This window comes from Pistacia vera, unplaced genomic scaffold, assembly GCF_008641045.1.
Source record: "Pistacia vera cultivar Batoury unplaced genomic scaffold, PisVer_v2 Contig521, whole genome shotgun sequence".
Taxonomy (NCBI): domain Eukaryota; kingdom Viridiplantae; phylum Streptophyta; class Magnoliopsida; order Sapindales; family Anacardiaceae; genus Pistacia; species Pistacia vera.
Window position 1 is genome coordinate 373,161 of NW_022196359.1, and position 25,801 is coordinate 398,961.

The 25,801-nt window shown below is 36.0% G+C and overlaps 1 protein-coding gene across 2 annotated transcripts; it reads right to left on the reverse strand.

Annotated features, from left to right (window-relative positions):
• Window positions 1–8,110: 8,110 nt before the first annotated feature.
• Window positions 8,111–14,541, reverse strand: LOC116106748 (protein PAT1 homolog). Of its 2 annotated transcripts, none has more exons than XM_031393074.1 (5): window positions 14,050–14,541; window positions 13,798–13,943; window positions 13,050–13,106; window positions 12,333–12,396; window positions 8,111–10,899 (listed from the first exon to the last, which is right to left on the reverse strand). In XM_031393074.1, exons 1-5 carry the CDS (start codon window positions 14,105–14,107, stop codon window positions 8,816–8,818), a joined length of 2,409 nt encoding a protein of 802 aa, XP_031248934.1. In that variant the 5' UTR covers window positions 14,108–14,541; the 3' UTR covers window positions 8,111–8,815. The 2 variants fall into 2 exon arrangements, with proteins under 2 accessions (XP_031248934.1, XP_031248933.1); XM_031393073.1 differs by having other exon boundaries at window positions 13,798–13,946.
• Window positions 14,542–25,801: the final 11,260 nt, after the last annotated feature.

The window sequence follows — 25,801 nt, forward strand, 5'->3', positions numbered from 1 at the left end:
CAATCACTATAAGATAATTTAGAAGTTATGAGAGGCACTCCTAATATCTTATAGGTAATTTACCTTCAGCAAACTCAACCGAATTCAAAAGATTCCTCCTCTCATCATCGAAAACTCTGGAAAGAAAGATGTTACTTTTATCTGGATTAGCTCCCAAACCCGACCACAATTCAAACTTCATCAAAGCATTTTAGGAAGAGAAAGAGAAGTACCTTCGGCTTGACAAAAAAGCATAAGATCATCGGCAAAGCAAAGGCATGTGAGCCCCAATTTCTTGCATCTCCAATGAAATTTGAAGCTTGGGTTGGCCGCCACTCTATTCAACTACCGGGATAGAGCTTCCATTACAATGACAAACAAATGAGGAGATAAAGGATCCCCTTGTCTTAATCCTCTAGAACTACCAAAGAAATGCACGCGTTCTCCAGTAATGACCATCGAAAACTTTGGAGAAGTGATACAAGTAGCAATCCATGAAATCAAGATACTATGGAACCCAAAGCAATTAAGAGCTTCAATAAGAAAACTCTAGTTCATCGAATCATAAGCCTTCATCAAATCAACTTTTAGAGTACACCTTTTCTCCTTGGTCGAGGATCTATTGTACTTGAGATCTAGAATTTGGGATACATTTTGGGAAAAGTAATATTATTGAAAGGGAAAATTGAAGTGCAATTTTCCCTTTCAATAATATTACTTTTCCCAAAATGTATCCCAAATTCTAGATCTCAAGTGATGTGGTAGTATATTGGCATTGACATGTAAATATCTATATCACAAATGTTGTGTTAGTATAGATGTTATTGATATGTAAATAAAGTGATTATGCATTGAATGATATATCGATATTCATATGATTGCTCATCATATAAAATATAAAATGTACGATAAATATTTAAGATGAATAGTTTTACTTAATATTTTTTTTTTAAGTTTTATGTTCTGACTCAGAATAGAAAAAAAAATTCTTAGATTTCTTGTTACTTTAATATTTTGATTCCAAATTTTATCTAAACATTAGAAATATTAGGGGTTGCCAACTCAACCTAAGGATACTCGACTTTTTAAGTGCAGCATGTTTCTTTTACACTCTTCTATGAAGCAAAGGATTCATCCATTCAATCAGTTGCGATTACTTTAGAGACAAATGAATGGAAAATTCAACATAACATATCATGTGCGGTAAAGGATTCACACATACCATCGAGCAAGAAATCTAGGTAGAACAGAAACCAGTGAGTACCCAAGGTTCTGATTCCACTTCCTACCCGAAACTGATACGGAAAGGGTTGGTTCTGATTCCAAATTTGTGGGAACAAGCACTATGCGATTCCAATCCCGGTTCCACCAGAACCAAAACTAAGGCCCGAGTACCCGGTGGAACCAACGCATACCTGAGATGTATTTGCTATTTTGTAAATTATTAAAGGTGTATTTGTAATTTTTATAGGATATATTTGTCATTTGTGTAGAGGTGGAATTTGGCTTGGGCCCTTTAAACCCGGTCCGGACCAATCCTTGGGAGGACCCGACCCGACCCAAAGGAGGAGAGATTGGGCCCCCCATTAATTTTAACCACACCCCCCCCCCCCCCCCCCCCCAAAAAAAAAAATTTACATAAACCCCTAGAAAATATCAAAAACCCCCCTATAATAATTGAAATACATAATAAATTTAAAGGTTAAAAATAATTTTACAAAAAAGTATATAAAAAAAAAAAATGACTGTTGTTGACCTTTGGGCAGCTTGAGGGGAAGGTTTTTTTTTTTTTTTTGGCACTTTCCCCCATGCTAAACTATAAATAACCCCTAATTCCACCCATTTTCCTCACAACTCTCAACTCTTATTCTCTCAATCTCCCTACTCCAATTCTCAAAGTCTCTTCAATTTCATCTATTATTCAATTTATTATTTATATTTATTCATTATTCAATTTATTATTTTATCATAATGGATTCTCCAAATTATAGATTCAGAGGATCATCATCCCCAAATGAATATTACGTTCCAGTTCCTCCATCCACCCAAGAAATGAAAGGGTTCAATCCATTTTCACACTTTTCAGACACAGCAATTCCAAATCCAGACACGGCCACGACTGCATCCAGCTAAACTCAGGGGAGCTGCAACACCACGACAAGATTGATGAAAAGGGTCGTGTCCAAGGTATGGCAATTTTTCACTAAATCAAAACGGCCAAAGCCAAATGGGTTGGGGAAAGAGACGTGCGAGGTATGCAATTTTTGTCAGACCATGATCAACGTTGAGAACATGGACTTCTACGATGAGGCGGCACTTGGAGAAGAAGCACCACCAATTAACGCAGCAAGGTTCAACTTTAACCAGAACCAATAAGAAAATACAAACTCAACTTAATTTTAATCAACAATCCTCAACTCTCTTAAACTAACAATTCAATGCACTCGTTGTACGAGAGGAAGTAGCAAAATACATAGTTGCTATAGACTCTCCCATTTCTTTATCTAAAAATGTATTTTTTCTGATATGATCAAAATGGCTTTTTGTCCACAATAAAAAGCATGTTAGTAGAGGTACAAGTAGAGACATAACAAAACTTTATACTAAACTAAGTGATAAACTTAAAAAAGAATTTGAAAATTTCCAAAATATTTCTATTGCACTTACTTCTGACATATGGGCTATTAGTAGGGGTGAGCATGGGTAGCGGGTAGAATCGGAACATGGGGGTAGAACCAAAATCGAAACCGGAACCTACCCGGAACCGGTACTGTGCGGGTAGGTTCCGGTTCCAATTTTTTAGAACCAATACTGTGCGGTTCTGGTTCCGGTTCTTGTGTGTGGAGGAACCGGACCTGTAAAAAGGGTACCCTATTTGGAACCTGTAGGGGGTACCCAGTTTGGAACTGATTTTTAGAACCTGTTTGGAACCTGTTTTGGAACCTGTTTGGAATCTGTTTTGGAACTTGTTTTGGAACCTGGACTACAATAAAATATTTGTGAAATGTGAATAATGGAAGGTTTCTATTATTTTACATATAAAAAATTTTAAAATAGAAAAAGTTAAATTTTTAGAATAACCTAATTAAATAAATATACGAATATAATTATACTTATTACATATAAATTACACCATATTAAAAGCTTTAATATATTATAATACATTAATATTAAAGTTTTGATTAATTAAGTGAATAATTGGAATTATGATCCAATAAAGTTGTTTTACATTTTAATGTTATTAAAAGAATTATTTTTGAATAAATACTATATTTGTTGAGTAATAATATATTTAGTTATTTACTTCATTATCAAGTTCTAAGATATCTATAATAAATTAGTAATTAACTAATTATATATGATAATTGATAAACATTAATAAATTTAATTACTAGTTTACATAAACTAATCAATTATACATTACATTATAGTTAAATGATTACTTAATTAATTATAATTTTATAACATTACTTAATTGATTTAGTATAATGATTATAGCATTACATTATTTGATTACTACTTATTAATTGACTTATAAGTTATAACATTTAATATATTACTTAATTAAATAATTAGAATTTATTAATTATAGCATTACATTATAGATTATAATATAATTACTTAGTCAATTATAACATTTTATTATAAACATTAGTATAAACTTATTAAATGATTAAAATTTAATTAATTATATATTACATTAAAATTATAGTATAATTACTTAATAGTTATTCACTATAACATTACATTAAATATGATTATATAATTAATTATAACTTACTAATAAAAATGATTACTTAATTGATTATGACATTAATTATAAATATTACTAATTATTAATTTACTACATAAACATAGCATAATACTTAATTAAATGATTAAAATTTAATTATTACAACATTACATTATAAATTTATAGTACAATTATGTAATTAATTGTAACATTACATTATAATAAATGATTACTTATTAATTATAATATCTATTATAAACAAATAATTATAATATATATTAAAGACTTATAGTATGATTACTTAATTCATTGTAACATTTCACTATTTCATTATAGTATAATGTTGATTACATAATTAATTAAACATTACATAATTAATGATTATTTAATTGATTATGGCATTATATTATACATTAATTATAACATTACATAAAACAAATGTACTTAATTAAATGATTAGAAATTAATTAATTAAATATTACATTATAGTAAATTTACTTAATTAAATTATAACTATTATATTACATTATATTATAATCACTTAATTATTATATACATAGTTAAATGATTACTTAATTAGTTATAAATTTATAACATCATATTATAAACATTAGTAATTTACTATATTATTATTTATTACATTACTTAATTAAATAATTAAAATTTTAATTAATTATATTATAACATTAAAGATCTATAATCTCATTACTTAGTTCACTATAACATTACATTATAGTATATCACATAATTAATTATAACATTACATAATTAAATGATTATTTAACTGATTATGATTATGATATTATGTTTTAAACATTAGTAATTACTAATTTACACATAAACATTAGTACAATACTTAATTAAATTATTATAAATTTAATTAATTATACATTACCCTATAAACATTAATTAACATTACATTATAGTTAAATAGTTACTCATTAAATTATAACATTATTATATTACATTATATTATAATCACTTACTTAATTATAGCATACATAGTTAAATGATTACATAATAGTTTGATTTATAACATTACATTATAATATTAGTAATTTACTATATTATTACATTACTTAATTAAACGATTAAAAATTTAATTATTAAACATTACCTTATATATTTATAATATGATTACTTAACAATTATAACATTCCATTATAAACATTAGTATATTAATTAAATGATTTGAAATTTAATTAATTATATATTAAATTATAGATTTATAGTATGATTACTTAATTTATTATATATTACATTATACTATTATTGTATGATCATATAATTAATTAACATACATAATTAATGATTACTTAATTGATTATGACATTATATTATCAACATTAGTAATTTACTAATTTACACAATACTTAATTAAATGATTAGAATTTTATTAATTATAACATTACATATAATTTATGGTATGATTACTTAATTATTATAACATTCTATTATAACAATATTACAATACTAATTAAATGATTAACATTTAATTATTATAATATTTATTATAATTAATAGTATATTACTTAATTAATTAAACATAACAATTTACATTGTATTATGATCACTTAATTAATTATAACATTACTAATTTTAATATTAAATTTACTAAATTATATTTAGTATATTATAAAGACCCAATTGGCTAATTATAACATTAATTGTGATGAATAATTGTTTGTGTTTTGGTTTTGATTGATGAATTGTATGTGAATTGTGATGAATTGATTGAATTCAAGTGTTGCTTAGAGATTATAGGTTATGAGTTATATTGGACACAAATGAATGAATAATCAAAATTTGTTAGGGGTGTATTTGTAAACTTTTAAGGTATTTTTGTCATTTTTTAAACTAATAGGGGGGTAATTGATTTTTTATAGGGTACCCCGGAAAGGAACCAGAACCTGCATTTTAGGTTCCGGTTCCTTGAATTGAAAAACCTGCACTGTGCGGTTCCGGTTTCGGTTCCCCCGAAAAATGGAGGGTACCCGAAACCACTCACCCCTGGCTATTAGATCAAAAACAGAGTTTTTGAATGCTACAATACATTACCTAGATCATAGTTGGGGTTTACAACAAAAATTGATAGGTTGTAAACCATTATATGCTAAACATAATGCTAACACTATTTATTGGACAATTATTAAAGTTTTGTAAGATTATTTATTAACTGGGAAGTTGTGGCTTTAACACATGATAATGCAGCTGCTAATACCTCGACAATTTCTTTATTTTAAAAGAAATTAGATCCGCTTGGTGAAAGCAAATTTTTTCACCATAGATGTGTTTGCTACATCATCAATTTGATTGTTAAAGCATGTTTAGAAACTATACATGCAAGGATTAATAGGGTGCACACGGCTATCGGATTCATTGTCGATAGCAATACAAGATGGAATGGGTATGTCAAATATTATCACCAATAAGAGTTGTTGGTTCAACTAAAGAAGCTATGTTGCAACATGCCTATCCGTTAGAACTGCGCGTACTTGATGTTGCAAAAAGCTATGTCAATCGCAAGACAAATTACAGATTTCGTCAATTGGAAGAACTATCCGAACGAAGTCATCAATGATTCTGATCGGACGGTTTGTAGTATTTTTCTTTCATTTCTTAAATTTTGTTATAATTTCACTAATACATTAAATGGTATTTATTATTCTACTACTAATTTAGCGTTAAATATTTTACTTCAAATTTGTAAAACTTTTGCTAGACATAGATATAATCCTGAATTAAGTTCAATTGTTTCAGAAATTGAAGTAAAATACAGAAAATATTGGTTAGATATTCCATTCTTATATGGATTAGGTCTTATTGTAGATCTTAGATTTAGATTAAACGTATTTAATTGTATAGTTACTAAGATAGATCAACATTTAGAATATGACTATAGTTCTTATTTGATAGAATTTAACAGAAAATTGAAAAGCCTTTTTTCTTTTTATCAGAATAGGTACAATGCAACGCCCATCAGAGACGGCTAGTAGGAAGCGGATGAAGACATTCATCAACAAGGATCGAGCATCTGGAAAGTATATGGAACTTAGTACTGGTGGTGGTGGATATAGCAACTCTAGTGCATACAGACATGGACCAAATGAGCTACAACAGTATCTACAAATGGACATGTCTTACATGATCAAGAAGGAGAAACGTGAAATGGATGTGTTTCAATGGTGGAATCAAAATGCAAGTCAACTCCATATTATAGCTCAAATGGCACGTGACATTTTAGGTGTACCAGTTTCCGCAATTGCATTAGAGTCAACATTCTCAATTAGTGGTTGCATTATTGAAGACATAAGATGTTCTTTAACCAATAAGATGATTGAATTGATTACATGTTTACGGGATTGGATTCATGGAGACAAAAGACTACAATACCACCCTAAAGATCCCGAATTACTCGACCTCTATAAAAACACAGATTTCGAAAATATAAATTTCGACAATGTAAATTAATAATTATATAAAAACAAATTTATTATTTATTAAATTGTTAAGATCCCGAACTACTCGACCTCTACAAAAACACAGATTTCGAAGATATTAATTTCAACGACGTAAATTGATAATTATATAAAAATAAATTTATTATTTATTTAATTGTTTAAGTTTAAATTAAATTTACACATTGTGAATATTATATTTATGTTAAAATTAAACTACCTCTTTAAATTAAAACCATATAAATTTATAACCATCCATTTATGTTTATTTAATTGTTTAAGTTCAAATTAAATTTTCACATTACAAGCTAAAATTAAATTCTCTTTTTAAATTAAAATCATTCATTTATTTTATTCTCTAATTAACTAAAAAATTTACAAATCACCCTCTAAAAAATTACATAAACCCCTTACATAAATATTATTTAACCCCAAATATATAAAAAAAAAAAAAAAAATTGGAAGGCTGAAATAAAATTTTCTAGGCCCATAGAGCCCATGACCGATCCTAGGATCGATCTAGCCCTGAGAAAACTCATGGACCCAAGACAAATCCTTCAAGATTTGGGCCCGATCCTTGAGGGCCTAGGCTCGAGACTGACTGAGCCCGAGCCTTGCCCACCTCTACATTTTTGTGCATACAAGAGGGTATTCATAATTTTCCTCGAGTACTCCAAGCCGGAAACTATTTTTTAGGTTCCGATTCTAACTATTGAGGAACCGACCGATTCCGATTCTAATTCCAATTCCTTGGAAAAAGGGCACGTACTCGAACCCAATCACCACTACCATCGACCACGGAAATGAAAGGAAAAACCAACATGTTGTATCAATAGATGATCCCTTAATATCCAAGCAAAGATGGTACTAATAAAATACCGGTATGCATGTCCTTCAGCAAATCCATAAACACTATACAGCATACAAATGAGGAATTATAAAAAAAGAAAAGTATTTCATTGTGGAGTAATAAATTTGCTATAGTAGTTCAAATTGCAACTTCATAATCTGTTTTGAGAACACTACAATCAGCATATGGATGACTTTATAGCCATTTAACTGCTGAGAAGAAAGGCACAGAGCCGACTTCAAATACAGAGACAAAACACCATATCCATCCCATCTCCTTGAAAAATAATATAACAGGAAATTGGGAAGGTCTTCTGCACTGAATCCTGTACAAGCTAACCCACTACATCTCTGTATCAAGAATTCCACAACAAAAGCATCAAAATAACATCCCAAAGCGAAAAACGAAGGACTGACCAAAAAGGGAAATAAATCCCAGCAGAGTTTCAACATAATACACAGGATCTGCTTATTTTTGCCAAAGCAGTAACGTAGAATTTAAAGTAAAAACAAATAAAAATGTAAGACTTATATCTAAATTACTAGCAGTTAACTGATCTTACAGTACATGCCCAGGGAGCTTCAACTTCATTTTCTGGTTCATTTGTTCACAGCCATTATGTCAAGCAAAAGAGAACTCATACCCAACTATTGTCCGTCATCTGTCACACCCCTTTCTTTTTCAAAATTTCTTCAGTTGTCTCGCATAAACCTTCATGTTTCAAACTAACCCAGCATCAACTAGGAATTTGTGTGACCACCACTGCTCGCTTCATAACTGCTAAATCCAACTACTTCAAGGTTTCAAGGACCGCTGTGAAAACTCATACAACAGCTGTTTCTGGTGATCGGTAGTGTGAGGACCACTTGCCTCCAAGAGATCAACTGGCACTTCCCTCTTAATAGCTCTAGCAACTTCCTCAGCATCAATTACTCTATCTGGTGACACTTGTAGACGAACTGACTGCATGATACTTTCAAATTTATTTACAGAATACTTCCAAAGGAGGTCAAAGAATTCATTAAACGAGACCTGCCACTCTGACCGACTGTTCATATCATAGTTGCCAGCAGAGAGGGGATCTTTTAAAAGTTTAGCTGCCCTCTCAAGAACTGACTTCAGTATGCGGGAAGCCCCATCTCCAGCAGGGCTTCCAAGAGAACGAAGTGGGGGCTGCTCTGATGAACAAACCACTGCTCGAAGGCAGGCACTAAGTGCAGGAAGATCCATTTCATGAACACATGACATAACAACCCTCACAAGGTTATTTGTAGTATCTGCTGCACCCGAGTCTGTTGGCAGGACTCCAAACAAAAACCTTAAGTGGCGAAAAATGGCCATGCAGACTATTCTCATGAGCTCACCACCTGGAAAAAGAAGCTGAAGGTACCTTGCTAGGAGTTTTCGGCCCTTGGGAAGAGAGACTAATCTTAAGAACACAAGATCATCCTTTGGGGCAATCCCAACTGTGTGGCCATTACTGCGGAATTGATCAAGCAATTGAAGGGACGCTGCCAACCCTTCCAGCAAGGCCTGCCTTCTCCGTCTTAACTGCGCTCCACCATCTGGGGCCTGATTGAACTGGAGGAAACGATCTATATCATCTACATCAAGTAGGAGGCAGATACCATCTTCAATTGTCACCCGAGCTGCAAGCATAGGTTCTTCCTCCAGGGGCTTCTCCGATACTTTCTGCTCAGTGTTTCCAGCACCAGATGAATTTGGAGAATCAACTTCAAGCAGAGGGCGAGGCCTACGAATTGAAGAGAAAGGAACCCTCCCAAGAGCATCAACCTGAAGAAAAGCGTGTGGCTCATTATTTGCACGTGCTCGAGGAGGAAGATCCCTCAAATTAGTCGGGCAGAAATGATGTCTCAGCTTTGCCCCAGCAGATTTTTTGGCAAGACAAGCCTGGTGGTAGTAATCATCAACATATGGGTCATTACTGTGCGTTGCGGCCAGCTGCATTCTAAGAATACCCTCGATTTCATCCACCGTCATATACTTGGATCTAAACTGTGGCCATCCATTGGTATCAGGGCCCTGAGGAGGATAGCGTAGATTTGGTCTACCTTTCTGAGCAAATTTTGGTCTTTGATCTCTAAGATCAGCCATACCAAGCATGGCTTCAAACTTGTTCATCAAGGATGGGGACGAAGAAAGATGAGTAAATACTTCATTCTGCATCCCTGGTAAATGGCCAAATGATGGCTGAACAGGATGCTGCAGTCTATGTTGTGGTGGCTGTAATTGTGGCATCAATTGGGGAGGCATCAACCCATTCTGATGAGGTGCCTGCTGTGGCAACATATTGTTCACAAGGCTTGAATGATCTCGAGGATACATGCCAGTCTGATTTACCCACTGGCTAGGAGGTCGGCTATTAACAGACAGACCAGGAGGAAACTGAGGCAAGTTTCCACCATAAGGTGATCCATGATGTAAGCCAGGCAATTGAAGTTGAGAGTTTGAGAAGGGAGAGAGGTTTGGTGAAGATGACAGCTGAGGTCCCCCAGCAACATATGAAACATTCATGTGGCTGGAATTGTGGTTTGGTGAAGCCTGCTGAGATCTACCACCTGGAGGAGGATATGAAGTGTAAGAAGACTTCGGCACAAGAATTGGCTCACTGGAGAAGTGTTGTTGGTGGTGGTGTTGCATCTGCTGTTGCTGCTCAGGATATGAAGATGTTCTGTAAAGAGGCTGCTGTTGCTGCTCTGGGTATGAAGCTGTTCTGTACAAAGACCTGGATTCTGTTATGTAAGGAGAAGAAGAATATGGCTGTGACGACCACCGTTTCCCGTCTGACATGCCTTCAGTGTCAAGCATCTGCTGCTGCTCATACCAGTCACCTTGCACCCATTCAGCAGCAGATGAACCTGAAAGAAAGCATCAGACTCAGAGAATACATAATTGTGCTCAGCTGAGAAAATATATTTCACTAAAATACTAAATAAATTACATAATTACATGTAAAGGAATTTCTCCACAATCAAGCAAACTGATTGTGGAGAAATTCTTGATTGTGGAGAAATTCCTTTAACTAAACTAACAATTCAGCAACATACTGATTAGTTTCTAAGAGTGTCATAAATGAAAGAGTTGTAATGCAAAAGTACAGGAACACAAACAAACACAAGATAGAATAACAAAATTCCAGCTAACACATAATCATCAACCCAATCCACAAGTAACACCAGCAGCATTTACTCCAATCCTAGGACAAGACATGAAAACGTGCAACAAATACAAGTAAAATAGATAAGCATGCACTGATAAACCTTTTATCTTTATCAAATGAAATTTGGTTGACAAAAAAATCCATAAATAAGACGTAAGACCTAAAAATCAAATATATTCAAAGACATTAATTACAGTTTACTTATGACATTAGCCAATTATGGGGACAGAAAGAGGATGACGACATTAGAAGGTAAACATCACAGTAGGCCATCATAATTATATGGAGTTGAATACTTTTAATTTATTAGTAAAAAATATGGAAAGAATTATTGAATTTAATACGAGTGAATTTCTTGACACAAAGGTATCTAGGTTTTATATTTCACTTGAAAAACCTTTGTCACTCTTGTTTTTAGAAAATTGTAAAACCAGAGAAATTAGCAGCAATTGCAACAATTAATGGGATTCACAATTTAAATTTTTTTATTTCATTTAAATTAACAGGATATGAGCATTACTTTGCTGGTGATCTCTAAACATCCCTGTGAGAAGAATATATGCCATTAAAATGATAAACACATATAACATGGCTTAAACCCAAAAAGCACAGCTACCTTGGCAGCTTGACTTACAATTGATTGACAGTTTTGAAAAATCTGGTTTATTGTCAAACAAACTCTCAGATATGTTAATTTTGCATATTGAATATCAATAAGGTAGTTTGCTCAAGGAGCACTAAGTGTAGAGGGTACAATGCTTAGGAGGCCAAGAAGACGGTATGTTTTGGAGGCCAAGAAGACTGAATGTGTTGGCGGCCAAAAGACTGAAACAAAGAAAATAAAGGTTGAGAAAAAAAATATTGCTTTCTTTTTATTTTCTTTATATGAGAGAAATCTATTCATCAGAGCTGTAACTCAAATTTGCATTACACTCACCAGAATAAAAAAAAATTCTCAAAACTCGCAGCAATCTGTTATATTACAGCACACTTGCTCATATACTTAAATATTGTTGACAAAATCTATAAATATATGCAAAAAGATTCAAGTCTGTAAATACAGTGAGTTTGAAGAAGGGTCTAACTTGTTTAAATATTCATATAAATAAGACAAGCAATAGTTGTACTCACTTTCTCTGGATCCCCGATCACCAATTACTCCAGGAATTCTTGGTCCACTAACAACTGTGTTAAGCTGCATCAAAACAAGCAACTTTGAATATAAAAGACAACTGTATCATAATTTAACATTAGGAAACTTTGACTGTTGATATACCGCCTGATCAATAACTAACTGATGTATGAAAACAGGAATAGGCCACAATTAGAAAAACAGCTAAAGATGAATGTTGGTGAATAGAGAAAGTGTACTCTTTTGATACATGTCATCAAATCCCAATTTCCTTTTACTGAATTCAGTTTCTTTATTATATACATTAAAACAAAATAAGACCATCCCGCCAACCAAAGAAATGAGTCTTGTAATTCTTTCCCCAGAAAACACATACATTACGAACATAGACTGACAAACTAGCGTTTGCTAATGGTGATTGATGACAGAGTTAAGAAACAAAAGCCAATTCACATCAAGGCAAAAAGTCTTCTATCATTTATTAATTCCCAGCATTAATACGGTCCACAGGGTACGAACTGGATTTTTGACAATATATGAATGAATGCTTGGTGGAGAGAAGGAAATTCAAAATAAAAGAGCCATTTTCAGCAAGCGCCTATATTACTATGTTCCAACCATAAATAATGTGCTCCAAAATGGGGGGGGGGAAAAAAAAAAGAACACTTTTTTTCCTCTTGTCAACCAAAAATGCAACTGGTGCATGGTGAACTAACCTTCGAAAATGTGCTAGCAAGATCGTCAATATCAGACAGAGATCTTAAAACCTCACCCTGCAATTAATCAAATGGGCGATTAGTTGCTGCAGCACAAACTTTAGAATTTGAATACTCATAAACAAATCTGTAACATTTTGAACAATGCCTCTAAGTATTTCAAAAGCTATTCAAATAACTAAAAAGGAGACAGACAATTTTACTTTCTTCATAGTAATATCCTTATTACTATCCCAAATGCAAATATCCTTATTCATCTCAGAAACCTCACCAACTGCAACTCTTCCATTATAAGCAAGAACCATATAAAGGAATGAATTTACTCAATTCAGCAATTTTTTTAAGGTGACTTCACTCTGAATAGTTTAAGAAACCCACAAATGCATAAATTATCATAAACATTACTTCAACCCATCTCACCAACAACTAAAAAATCTCCTAAAATCTCTGCAGATAAGAAGGAAAAAAAGGTACGAAAAATAATACTATGAAGAAAAAAACACCGATAACGGAAATAAATCAACATTTAAGACTGATTTCAAATGATTTAACTAAAGCACCCAAGACAGAACATTTTTTCATCAAAATTTTATATGAGCTTCTCGTCTAAGTTCGTTAATAACTAAATCCTAAACACAAAGCCATTTGATGATCTATACATTCAGGACCCCAGATGTTGCTACTTCTAAACATCATGCAAGACATTTACGAAGCAAAAAAAGATTTGATTAAAATAAAAGAATTTAACCTCTTCTTTATCAAAAAGAAACTCTTCTTCGTCAAAGCGAGGTGCAGTCATACTACTATCGTCTTCATCCTCTAATCCGCCCAATTCAACTTCTTCAAGCACATCTTTACCAAAGAATGCATAATGCGAAGCATCAAATACCGCACCTGCTGCATCAAAAACACACCAGATTCATTCAATTTTCATCCAACCAAACAAAACACAGCTTTAAACTTCAATTTCAAATTTCAAAAAGAACTTAAAGAACCCAACCTGTAGAGTTATCTCCGAGGGATTTCACAATACTACTCCCGCTATCGAACCCTTCCATATCTAATCTAACTATATCTACACTTACCCCCCAACCAAAACGAAACAGAAATCAGCTAACAATGGTAACAAAGCCCTAACCAACACAACTGCGAAACCGAATCTAGAACAAAAGTTTAAAAAAAGGGGAAAATTAAAAAACCCTAACCATAAAAATAACTGAATCTTAATCTAGAATAACTAAATAGGAAAAACCCAAAAACCCTTGACAGTGAAAAATCTGAAATCTAGGGTTTTTAGAGGTGAGAAGAGGAAGATCTGTAGGTTTAATTGTGTACAGTGGGGCATGGTAAGAGAGATTTGTTGGTGGCTCAAAATTATAGAAGGGAGGAGTCTACAGAAGAGAGAGAGAGCCAGGGAGGAACCCTAGAGAAGAGATAACGATGGTGATTTATTTTATTTTATTATGATCATTGTATCGGGCATACAGGTTGGAGGTGGAAAGCTTGGACGGCGAAATTGAAAAAAAAAGAAAAAATTGGGTAAATCTTGTAAAATTATTTTAAGGGTTTTGCTATAGTTTTTTTTTTTTTTTTTTTTTTTTAAATGGCAAACTTAGAGTTAACAACTTTTTTCTACCCAAATGATGGCTAAATAAATTTTCCCATCCATAGACTTTAAAATGTCACTTTACTACCTAAATTTAAATTTTGGCAACGAATAAAGAGTAAACTCTGTCCAAATTATTAAGGCTTTTGAAGAAAGAACACTGATGAGTCTTTTGGTGGTGGAATGTTGGATTTTAGTGATTGGGATTGATCGAAATTTGACTTGGGAGGGACAGTTGTATAAACCCTAATCACTCAATTGCCGGCAATTGGCAAGGTTGGTGGGAGTAGGGTTTGAGGGGTTTTGGTGAGCTATGATTAGGGAAGAGAATAGTAGTAGTGTGGGGTCGTAAAGAATAAAGATGCCGAATTCGAAAACAGAATATAAATTTGGGTACTAAATTAGTATTTTAAAATTTTGTGGTGGGAAAGTGTCATTAAGCCATTATTTGAGTGGGAAAAAGTTGTTTACCGTAAACTTATGTGTTTAGCTTTCTTATTGAACACTCCTAGCTTCAAAAATGTGACTCTAAACCCGTGTGTTTAGCGTATTTTGAGTGAGCACCTTGTTGGTTTCAGAAATGGGATCCTAATTCACAATTTCGATGGGGTTATTCTATTTAAGTTTGAAGGATGACGTTTTTACCAAATTGTGTCAACAATGTTGAGAGGTTAATATATTTTTTACAGGTTACATTGATGAAACTGTTGATAAATTTGAAGGTTGAATTGGTGATATTTTTTAAACCAACGGGTGCTCACTACAAAAAAGGTCAAACACACGGAAACTAGGATCGTATCTTTGTAGACTGTAAAATATATGGTTACGGAATAGGGGGTATGATCCCGTGAGGTTGAGGCCACAAGTGATCTGTTACACCTGCACACACAAAGAAACAAGTGTGAAGCAAACGGAAAACACCAAGGTGGTGTTTGCCGTAGGCACTCCAACGCTCAAGTCAGCAAGGCTGAATGAGGCTAATTTAGTAAGGGTAAGGGAAAGAGAGGGTTACCGAAAGTATAGTCAAAGACTAGAACTACAACAATGATGTAAAGCTCTTAAGGGTGAGAACTGGGGGGTTTGAAGGTGTAATGCTGAAAGAATTGTGAGAGGGCTGGCTTCTGTTTATATAACAGTTGTAGGATCTTTGGTCTTAGTAGGATTATGAGTCCTTGGCATTGAGTTTAGTGAATAGGAAAACCTTTGATTCCCTTGCCTTAATAGGAGAGGGAGTCTTATTCGATATAAGATTCAGATCTTAGACGAATTAGGATAATGATGGATCTCTTTGAAAGAATCAAGATAGTACCGAAATAGGAAGTAGGCAACCTTGGGGTCTAAGTAAACCCTAGGTCTAGTAGGTGATCTTGGATCAATGGCATGGGCCAGATGAACTGATGGTGAGGCCTAAGCAAATTGGGGCCATATTGATTAAGCAACCTAGCAGGTGTAATAAGCGAACCCAATACGTGGATCCCACGGTGGGCCCAATCGAAATTGGGCCATGGCTCTAAGCTCTGTTAAAGGTGTCTTTATCTTTGGGCCCATTGAGGCCGAGGACATTTTTTTGGCCTTAACAGTTTGCCCAATGTTGCAAGAAGGTGTGTTCAGTCATCCTTCGTCACCGACTGGTTGAGTATGTGAAGGTGCTGCCACCCGGTCTGTGGAACTGAGAAGTAAAACTCGTCTCACGTAGGTGACACACTCGGTGTACCAAACCGAGTGGATGAGTGAATATAAGAAACGCAAATATGTCCTCACTCGACGCATCTAACCAAGTGAAAAGGTGTGATCGACCATGGAGACCTCACTCGATGCATCGAATCGAGTGAGGGGATGTGGCGAATACCTGTGAAGGTGTCCTCACTCGGTGCATCGAATCGAGTGAGAGGATGTAGTGAAAATCTCATGAAGGTGTCCTCACTTGGTGCATCAAACCGAGTGAGAGGATGTGATATCCTGAAGGTGTGCCCTACTCGGTGGATCGAACCGAGTGGGGATGCATTAGGATTATTCTGGTAGAGGTGCCTTTGGTTGATCGATCGAATTCAAGTGAGTTGGTGTATGCACACTTCCAAGCTAGTGGGGAGAAGCTACTTATTTCTTCATGGCCACTTCACTTGGGCGGGTTGACCGAGAGGGTAGAAGGGATGTGTTTTGACTTGGCGACACTGGTCATGAGGTCGGAGTGCTGAGGTTAAATAGTTCGTATGTCTGATGATCACTCCATTTGGTCGGGTGAGCAGAGCGAATGGTTAGCATCTTCATGATTGCATCAATAGCTTTGTCTGCTTTGTCAACAAAGCTATTGAGGTGACTATTCATTCCCTATTCCATTTCATTTTCTTTTCTCTTTCTTCGCGTTTTCTCCTTGATTTCTACTTTTTTCTGCAACAGCGAAAAGACTTTGAAGATTTCGGCCATTTTCACGGTAAACATTGCTGTAATCTACAGTTTTTTGTTTCTTTTTAGCCTTGCTTTGTGTTTTCTGGTGTTTTTGAAGAGGTTTAGCCGAGGTTTGGTAGATTTTTTAGGAGAGTTTGAAGAAAAGAGGCGTAACGTTGTCTAGTTTGAACTCGGTAGAATCGGTGGTGATTTGGTTTTTTAGTTTGGTGTTTAGGAGATTTTGTGTGCTAGGATCAATTTGGTGTGGTTTGTTTTAGTGTTTGATTTGAGATTTTGGATTTGCAAAGTATTTTGGTATACGTTTGAAAATTCTAGGTTCTCTGGTTTTAGGGAGGATAGAAGATGAAGTCAGTTTATGGAGTACTCTCATTCGACTCATCTCGGTCTATCTAACTGAGTTGAGTGCAGTGATAGAATAAGGGTACATATTAGGACAATTGGGGGCTAAGGCATTCAGTCATCCAGAGCGAGTAAGGTGGAACAGATCGTGAGTTAGGAGTTTTAGGTGTGGCCACTTGGTCGTCCTGACCAGGTCGAATGTGTTTGAGAGGAATTAACCCACAGGTTCAAATTTCGGGCACTCGGTCGATTGAGGCGATTGGCTAGTTCTGAAGTTGAAATAGAACTTATAAGTCTTGTTAGTCGATCGTCCTGATCGGGCAGAGTGGTTGGACTGTTTGACTAAGGTTTTTGGTCTTTATCGTGGGCAATCACTCGGTCACTGGGGTCAAGCGGAATAAGGAGTTGTTGAATATTTGATATCATAGTCAGAGTTGGGCTAGCTAAGTAGGGCAAGTATGGAGGATGAAAATGAGTATGAGAGAGTCCCAATGATGGTAATAATGCCAGAGGGTGGAGAAATTCCTATTGGCATACCGAGGGGAGTGAGTGTGGCTGCTCCCAGGCCGAGTAGTGCCACTTCTAGTGAAGATAGTTTAGATGGGCAAGGGACGAGTGGAGAAGACTCCGATGAATCTGATGGTTCAGAAGATTTGCCCTCTACTAATGGTGGTTCCAAAGACGAGCCGAGTCGACCCTGTAGCGAGATATTGAATGTGGACTATCCACCCTTGCTGAAAAAGAATAATGTATGGCAGATCAGGATGATGTATCACATTCTTGACTCTGTTAAGAGTAGGGTGCCTAAGTCGTACGAGAGGGTCGACTGGGAGGCAAAAGGTTGGGTGAGTGTTTTTGAGAAGTAGTTCTGTTATGGGCTGAGACTTTCGATACCTCGTCTCGTCTAGGAGGTGTTTAACCACTTTTTGATCGTGCCGACTCAAATCATGCCAAAAGGATGGAGGCTATTGATGGCTTCAAATGTTGCATGAGTTGTTGTACTCCTATTTCCTAAAGGAGAGTGACAAGGACAAGGGTAGATACGCGATCACTCTCAGACACGACCGGACCCATGTTGTGACCGATCTTTGATCGAGTGACAGAAACTAGAAGGAGTGTTTTTTCTACTTGAGGGGCGAAGTAGTCTTTGGAGAGAGGGGCCAGGGCGAGATCCCAGATACTTGGAGAGTGACTGGTGAGAAACTTGTTCTTGACTTTATGCTTTGATTACTAAAGTCTTATTTTGTTTTTCCTCTGCAGATCTTAACTTCAATTAGGCAGGACAGAGTAGGGACGACTTGGATGTGCCGACTAGAGAGGTTCTTGTTATTCCCAAGGAGCAAAGAGATTGGCGAGTGGTGTTAGAGGAGGCCAATTTTAGGGCTAGTCATTTGTGGGCTAGAGTCAGGGTGGTCAACGAGGTATCCCCTTCCTCTGGTTGAAACAAACATGGAGCGTGCTGCTCATTCGGTACTACAATCATGTTTTGTTTGGTAAGTCGAGCTTGAACTCACTAATTGTTAAGGAATTTATGATTGCATAAGGACTTATAAAGAAGTTAACCATCCTGAGTACAAGAGAATCCATCGCATGGGGTCGTGAAAAGAGAAAAAAACACTCTTCGACTAAAGAGGAGAGGATGTGGTTGTGACTCCACCCAGTCAGCCTACTGTGATTGGGGTCAGGTCGTCCAAGACAGTAGTCTTGGATGAGGAGAGTGAGATGCTAACTTTCAATATCCCAGCCACTGCATCAACTTCCTTAGATGCGACTTCCATGAGCAAGTTGGCTGATTCGTTCCTGTTCCCAGTGGACAAGAGCCGACTGAGTTAGATGTGAAAAACCATGAAGAGGTGGCGGAAAGATGGAAAGCATGTAAACAAGACATACAAGCTAAGATATGGATTATAGGATTCAAAACTTTAAATAAAGCATAAATTAAGATTATACCTTCTCCTTAAAGCTTAGGTTTGATGAAGCCAAGATTCAAAACTATGAACCCTCCACACTTTAACACCACCTTGAGAGAAAGAAAGGGTGGCTAAACCTAAGAGAGAGCTTATGTTTTTCTTTTGAGTGAACAATGAACAACTTGACCTAAAATGCAACCATTTGCATTTATTTATACATGGGTCATTTTGTAATTCATTCTTTTCACTTGTATGCCCTAATAAAATCTTATTCTAAAAAGAGCCCAAGCATTTATTAATTTGGCCTTTGAATAATCAATATTATTCAATGGCCCATGTAAACTACATAGTTTACATTAATAACCCATAAGTTTACCCTTTTGCCCTTTAACTATTAAAAGGTTATTTTAGTTCATCTCATTTATCTTTACGCTTACAATTAATTATTACTTGATCATTTTAACCTTTGAAATGTCATATAATTTTCTATATAACAATTACCATATAAATTATGTCATTACCCTCAGAAGGTGCTAGCCCTCTTTAAATAACCATTTCTCTCTTTTATCCTTCTCTAACTTCTCAAGGCTATTGGTGTGACCATGTAGGTCCATCGTGGATTAGCCGTGAGTCGGTTTCGGATGAATCCAAAAACTTGTGTGGAGGCTCAACGATTATGGTAAACATCTAGCAATGTGCCATAGTCCCTAAACTATGATGAAGAAATACTTCATCAAACTCTTTTCAGACCATATGTACCATATAGGTAAAGTCCTTCCATTGATATATCCTGATCGAGTACGGATTCATAGAACGTCAAAATCCTAAACTCAATCTTCTACCGAATTGTCAATCATATGTCTAGAACTTGTCATCACGAACTTACTTTCGTATGACTAATAATAGACTTTGGCTAGAGATTTTGATTTCCGACATTTATCAACGTTCATCCAGGAACCTGGATTTGGATAGAGTCAGCGGTACTCTGATCCTATATTTTTGAGTCAATGGATCCCGTCTTGACCATCATTCGTCTCCACATATGAGCAACGCATGACCAAATAGGGTTTATCATGCGAAACATGACTAGTCTCGTACTTATACACCGTATGAACCATACGCATCCATATTGGATTTGACCATAATGTCTCAAGTCAAAGGACTACATCTTGCACTAATATAACCAAACAATAAATCATTGACTACATGCTTTTCCAAGCGACTTGTCGTTATTCGGTCACTTTCGAAAAATAGTTCACCAACCGCTAATCCATACTAATGCCCCAGTGACATGACTATCATCGTCATCCATACTTATATCAACTCATGATATCTTTCGGAAGCATCTAGTATGCCTACTTGTAATATAGTTGCTCAAATTATATTGCTTCCATAGGAAACCTTTTGATAAATTCATTTACCACTTAAATGAATCATCTAGACAATTCATATACATAATTTATTTTAAATGCATTAATGAATAAAGGAAGCAATTTATATATATGAATTGAAGAACTTTTTCTTCTATTATTTATGATATATTGATACAAGACAAAATGTTCTGAAACTGACAACACGAATGGTTTCTAAGGCATACACTAACATTTACGAACAAGATGGGTCCAGTTGCAGCTATTGATTAGGGTGTTTCCTGTGCTTTCCAAGTATGAACCGAGCTTTTATTTCACTGTATTCGTTGTGCGACTAAACATAGACTGAGTGATTTTATGTAGGCTTTCATAAGTAGTTTGCATTTTAGGAAGTCTGTCATGATGCAGGAGAAGAAAATACAATAAATTTCTAAGTCCAACACCAACTTGCGACTCAGAAAGGCGACAGCCTAAAAGGTCGAGAGGGAGAACCAACAGCGGTTGAAGAAGGTCAAGGTTGAATCGGAGCAACTGAAGAAGGACCTAGCTGAAAAGGATGCGGAGATCGAGTCACTAAGGGGGCAGTGCCTTACCATCGCTAACAATGCCATCATTAAGGCCAGATGAGAGCTGATGTTGACAAAGTTGAGATCACTGCCCAATGGAACTTGAATGAGGACATCCAGCTTTGGCGAGAGATAGACGAGGAGGAGGAGGCCGCTGGGCGAAGAGATCACATAGAGGAGCAGGTAGAGGATCAGATACTTGACTTTGCTAGTCAGCTAGGGCACTCGACTACAAATGATGCTGGTGACCAGGTTGGGAGGACGACTGTTGGGGGAGGTCATGGAGTGATTGAGTCGATGATGGATGAGACGACTTGTACCGATGATGTGGGGCATGTTACCCCTTAGTCTTGTATTTACTTCTCTTGTATTTTGGGCCTGAGTTACCTTTGTTTGTTCATGGTGTATGTGCCTTTTGTACTTGACACTTAGCCGTTTGAGGCTTTTTATGATTCAGCATTTGTTTGCATTTTGTTGTTTTCTTCCTTGATGAATGAATTGATTGATAGTAGATGTGTGGGGGGTTGGACCCTCTTTCCTAGATAACGCCTTGTAGATGTAACCATCATAGCTGAGTAAGTGTAGTCTAGATGAGTGTGCACATTGCTTCAATCGGTCTAAGCTGACAAATTATGTTTGTGATGCAGTCAAGGCTAAGTAGCTAAGTCGGTGGTGCCATTTGAAGGTGAGTTTATAGGATTGTGTCAGTGTGAGCTGACGGAAGGTGTAAGCTTGTATGAATTACTAAGCTGGTTTGAGCCGACTGAAGGTGTAAGCCAGTATGAATTACTGAGCCAGTTTGAGCCAACTGAAGGTGTAAGCCAGCATGAATTACTAAGCTGGTTTAACCTAACTAAAGGTGTAAGCCAAGCTGTTGTGGTCTAGTGACCAAGTTAGTTTGAATCATTTGAAAGTATATACATATGTATCGAATCGATATGGGCTAACTGGAGGTGAAAGTTTGTTGATTATATTTTATTGTTTTAGCCATAAGGCCGAATCAAGGTGAAAATCAAGGTGAAAGTTGTTAGAATTTTTCATTGAATCCAGGCCATGAGATCGACTGATTATGAAACTTGTAGTTGAATCTTTAATTTAACTAGGTCGTGAGGCCGACTGGAGGTGAATTGGATGGCAGCGTGCCCGAGTCGATGTGAACAGAAGGTGAATGCAATTGTATTGTTGAATAATTCCTTTATTGAATCCAGGCCATAAGGTCGACTAAAAGTGAACGAGGTGGACAGACCCACTCATCCTTTTTGAACACAAAAACAAAAATAAAGAATGATGCTATCTTACTAGAAGTAGTAGCGTTTGAGGTGGATTACATTCCAACTATTGCTGATCTCCTTGCCTTCAAGGGATTGAAGTTTATAGGCACTCTTTCCTACTTCCCTGGTGATCTTGTAGGGTCCCTCACAAGTAGGGCCAAGTTTGCCAGAGTTGATCTTCTTGGTGTTTTGGAAGACTTTACGAATGACCTAGTTGCCTTCTCTGGAAGTTCTCACTCTAACGTTACAGTTGTAGTGTCGAGCAACCCACTATTGGTAGATGGCATTACGGATGTTGGCTTGGTTGTGGAGCTCATTGATTATGTCTAAGTTGTGGCAAAGATTCTGGTCGTTGGTTTCTTCATCTAACCATTGCAGTCTTGTGGAGGGGATCGATACGTTGGTTGGGAGAAAGAAGTTTCGCTAGTGGATGAGAGGGTTGTTGTCCTATAAGACCAAAAGACCCCTGGTAGTTCATCTGCCCATGCGCCTTTTGCTTTCTGGGGGCACTTCTTCACTATTTGCATGATTGTTTTGTTGGATGATTCAGCCTGGCAGTTCGACTAGGGGTTGTCGAGGATAGAAAAGCTGAGTTTGATTCCCCACATGTCATATAAATCTCTAAAGCCTGAGTTGATGAATTGAGACCTGTTGTCTGTGACTATTTCTTTCACTATTCCAAATCGACAAATAATATGCTTCCAGATGAAGGCTTTTACCTCTCTATCTCTAACTTAGGCGAGTGCCTCAGCTTCTATCCACTTGGTAAAATAGTCGGTGACTGTCAACATAGACTCGTTGCCTAAGTACGGTTGGAAGTTTTCCAACTATGTCCATCTCCCACTTCATGAATGGCCAAGGTGTAAGGATAGAGTTGAGTTGTTCAATGGGAAGTGTGAGACACCGGCGAACCTTTGATAGCTATCACATTTCTTCACATAAGACATTGAATTAGAGTGCATAATGGACCAATAATAACAAACGGCGAATCACCTAGTGGGCAAGGTTGCGTCCCCCTGCATGGTTCTGATGCGTTGTTTTGACAAACATGCATATGTGTAGCAAGTGCACTAGTAGCAAAAAGTAATAGAATGATGAGTAGAGTATCATTCCCACGAGGATTGCATGTCAAGTACTAATTTTCCTAATTTGTATCAAGTTGGAGCAACGAAAAATGGTTGGATTTGCGGGAGACAATTAAACTAAAATTAAAACAAAACTCACAATGTAATTTAAAATCTAACTAATGAAAGTAATATCAATTCAAGAACAATATCAATTAAGACAAAGCGGTTAGGGTTTTGACTTCACTAGGATTTTATGAATTAATCTACGATTTCTGTTACTTATACATTCACATGCAAGGATTATAAATCAGACACCCTAACATGTAAAACATACCTTCTCAGGCTATGTTTTCCTACTTATCCCTATTAAGCTTCCGTACCCAACAAAATGAGGGTTAATAGTTCCAAGTCCGTTAAGCTAAATGGAATCCTAAATTGATTTCTTGGATTATCAAACCTATCTCTAGCGTTCAATCAATCAATGGCATTTACCCTAAGAGGCTAATACATGATTCACTTCTCAGTCTCATCATGCTCAACAAGTAATTTCAATAAGAACAAGAGTAAATACACAATCCATGCAATAGAATGTAAAAGCAACATCAATTTATTGATTAGACATTAAAATCCCAATTACATCAAAACCATAACCGAAAAGTGAGTTAGTTCATACTAAAATTAAAGCAAATCAAAATAAAAGCTGTAAACACAAAGTTCAACATGATGGAATAACGAAAAGAGAGTGAATCTTCCCTATTTGATGAACCCCAAACGCTTTCAATCTCCAATCTTCTCTTCTCCTCCCCAAAAGTGTCGAACCCTTAAAAAATAACTAAGTCCCACTTATATAGTCGACCCTAATACCTTAAGACTCATCCGATACAATTAAAACACACAGTTTTAATAAACTGAAAATTGCAGACTTCGCCGCGACAAAGAATAAATTTCACCGCGACATCAAGTTGGATTTTAATTCACTATCTGACCCGAGAGTTTCTCGCCGCAACAAACTTTTCTGAACTATTCTAAATTTACAAAACTGTCGTCCGCTTGCTTCTTGGCTTGAATCTTCAATCTTTGTGATCTCTAATAGGAACAAGCTTCATAGTGCTTCGAATCCGTATCAGAACCTTCCTGAATCTTGAAATTCGCTTGATTCTGGGTCCAAAAACTCAATTCTGCTCAGTTTTGCTCTAACTGCACGTTTTGGCCTGAAACGTAAAATACATGAAATTAAGTAGCAATTCAGACAAAAACTTAAGAAGAAGTATCCAAAATCCAGCCAAAAAGCATAAATAAAATAGTATAATCTTAGGATTATCAGGTTCCTACATTCGCCTTCATAGAGTTCGGAGATAACACACTTGGCTTCCTTTAGGGTTATACATTTGAGGTAGGAGCCGGAGAATGACTTCTTAAAGAGTTGGCCCTCGTAGATGTTGAATCTTGCAGCTTCAACTCTTAGGCGGTGTGCTTCATTCTTGTCGACTAGGAGCTCATCTTGTTCCAAGTACCTGAATATGGGGGTCATCCATGAATCAGCTAGTTTAATATCAATTACTTTTGAAGGCTCTTTTGGGTTGGGCAACTCATTTGTTAAGGGTTCTTTCCAATTAGCCAGCCATTAAAAGAACAATAGTGGGATGGATGATTCAGAGGAGCCTTAAAAGGCCGAGCTGAGGTTGGCAAGTGTGTCAGCATGGGTGTTCTCCGTTCTTAGGACTTGGATGATTGAGAATTCTTCAAAGGCAGACTGGAGTTCTTTGATCAGATTCAAGTAAGTTGTCATTTTTTATACTCGAGCTTGGTAGGTCCCTTGCAGCTGGTTGACTACGAGTTGGGAATCAAACTTTACCTCTAACTTTTTTACTCCAATCCCTTTTGCAAAAGAGAGTCCGACAATCAAGGCTTCATATTTAGCTTCATTGTTTGTGCACTTGAACTCACACTGAATGGTCTGCTAGATGATGTCCTCTTGTGATGTGATGAGTACGATGTCGAGCCCACTTCCATTCACATTGCTTGAGCCATCCACCAAGAGAGTCCACTTTGAAGATGTCCTACTAGTCATGCACAACAGCTCTTTCTCCGCATGAATGGAAGTTTTATAAGTGAAGTCTACAATGAAATTCACTAACACTTGGGACTTGATGGCAGTGCATGGTTGGAAGGATATATCAAACTCATTGAGTTCTATTGTCCATTGGGTGAATCGAC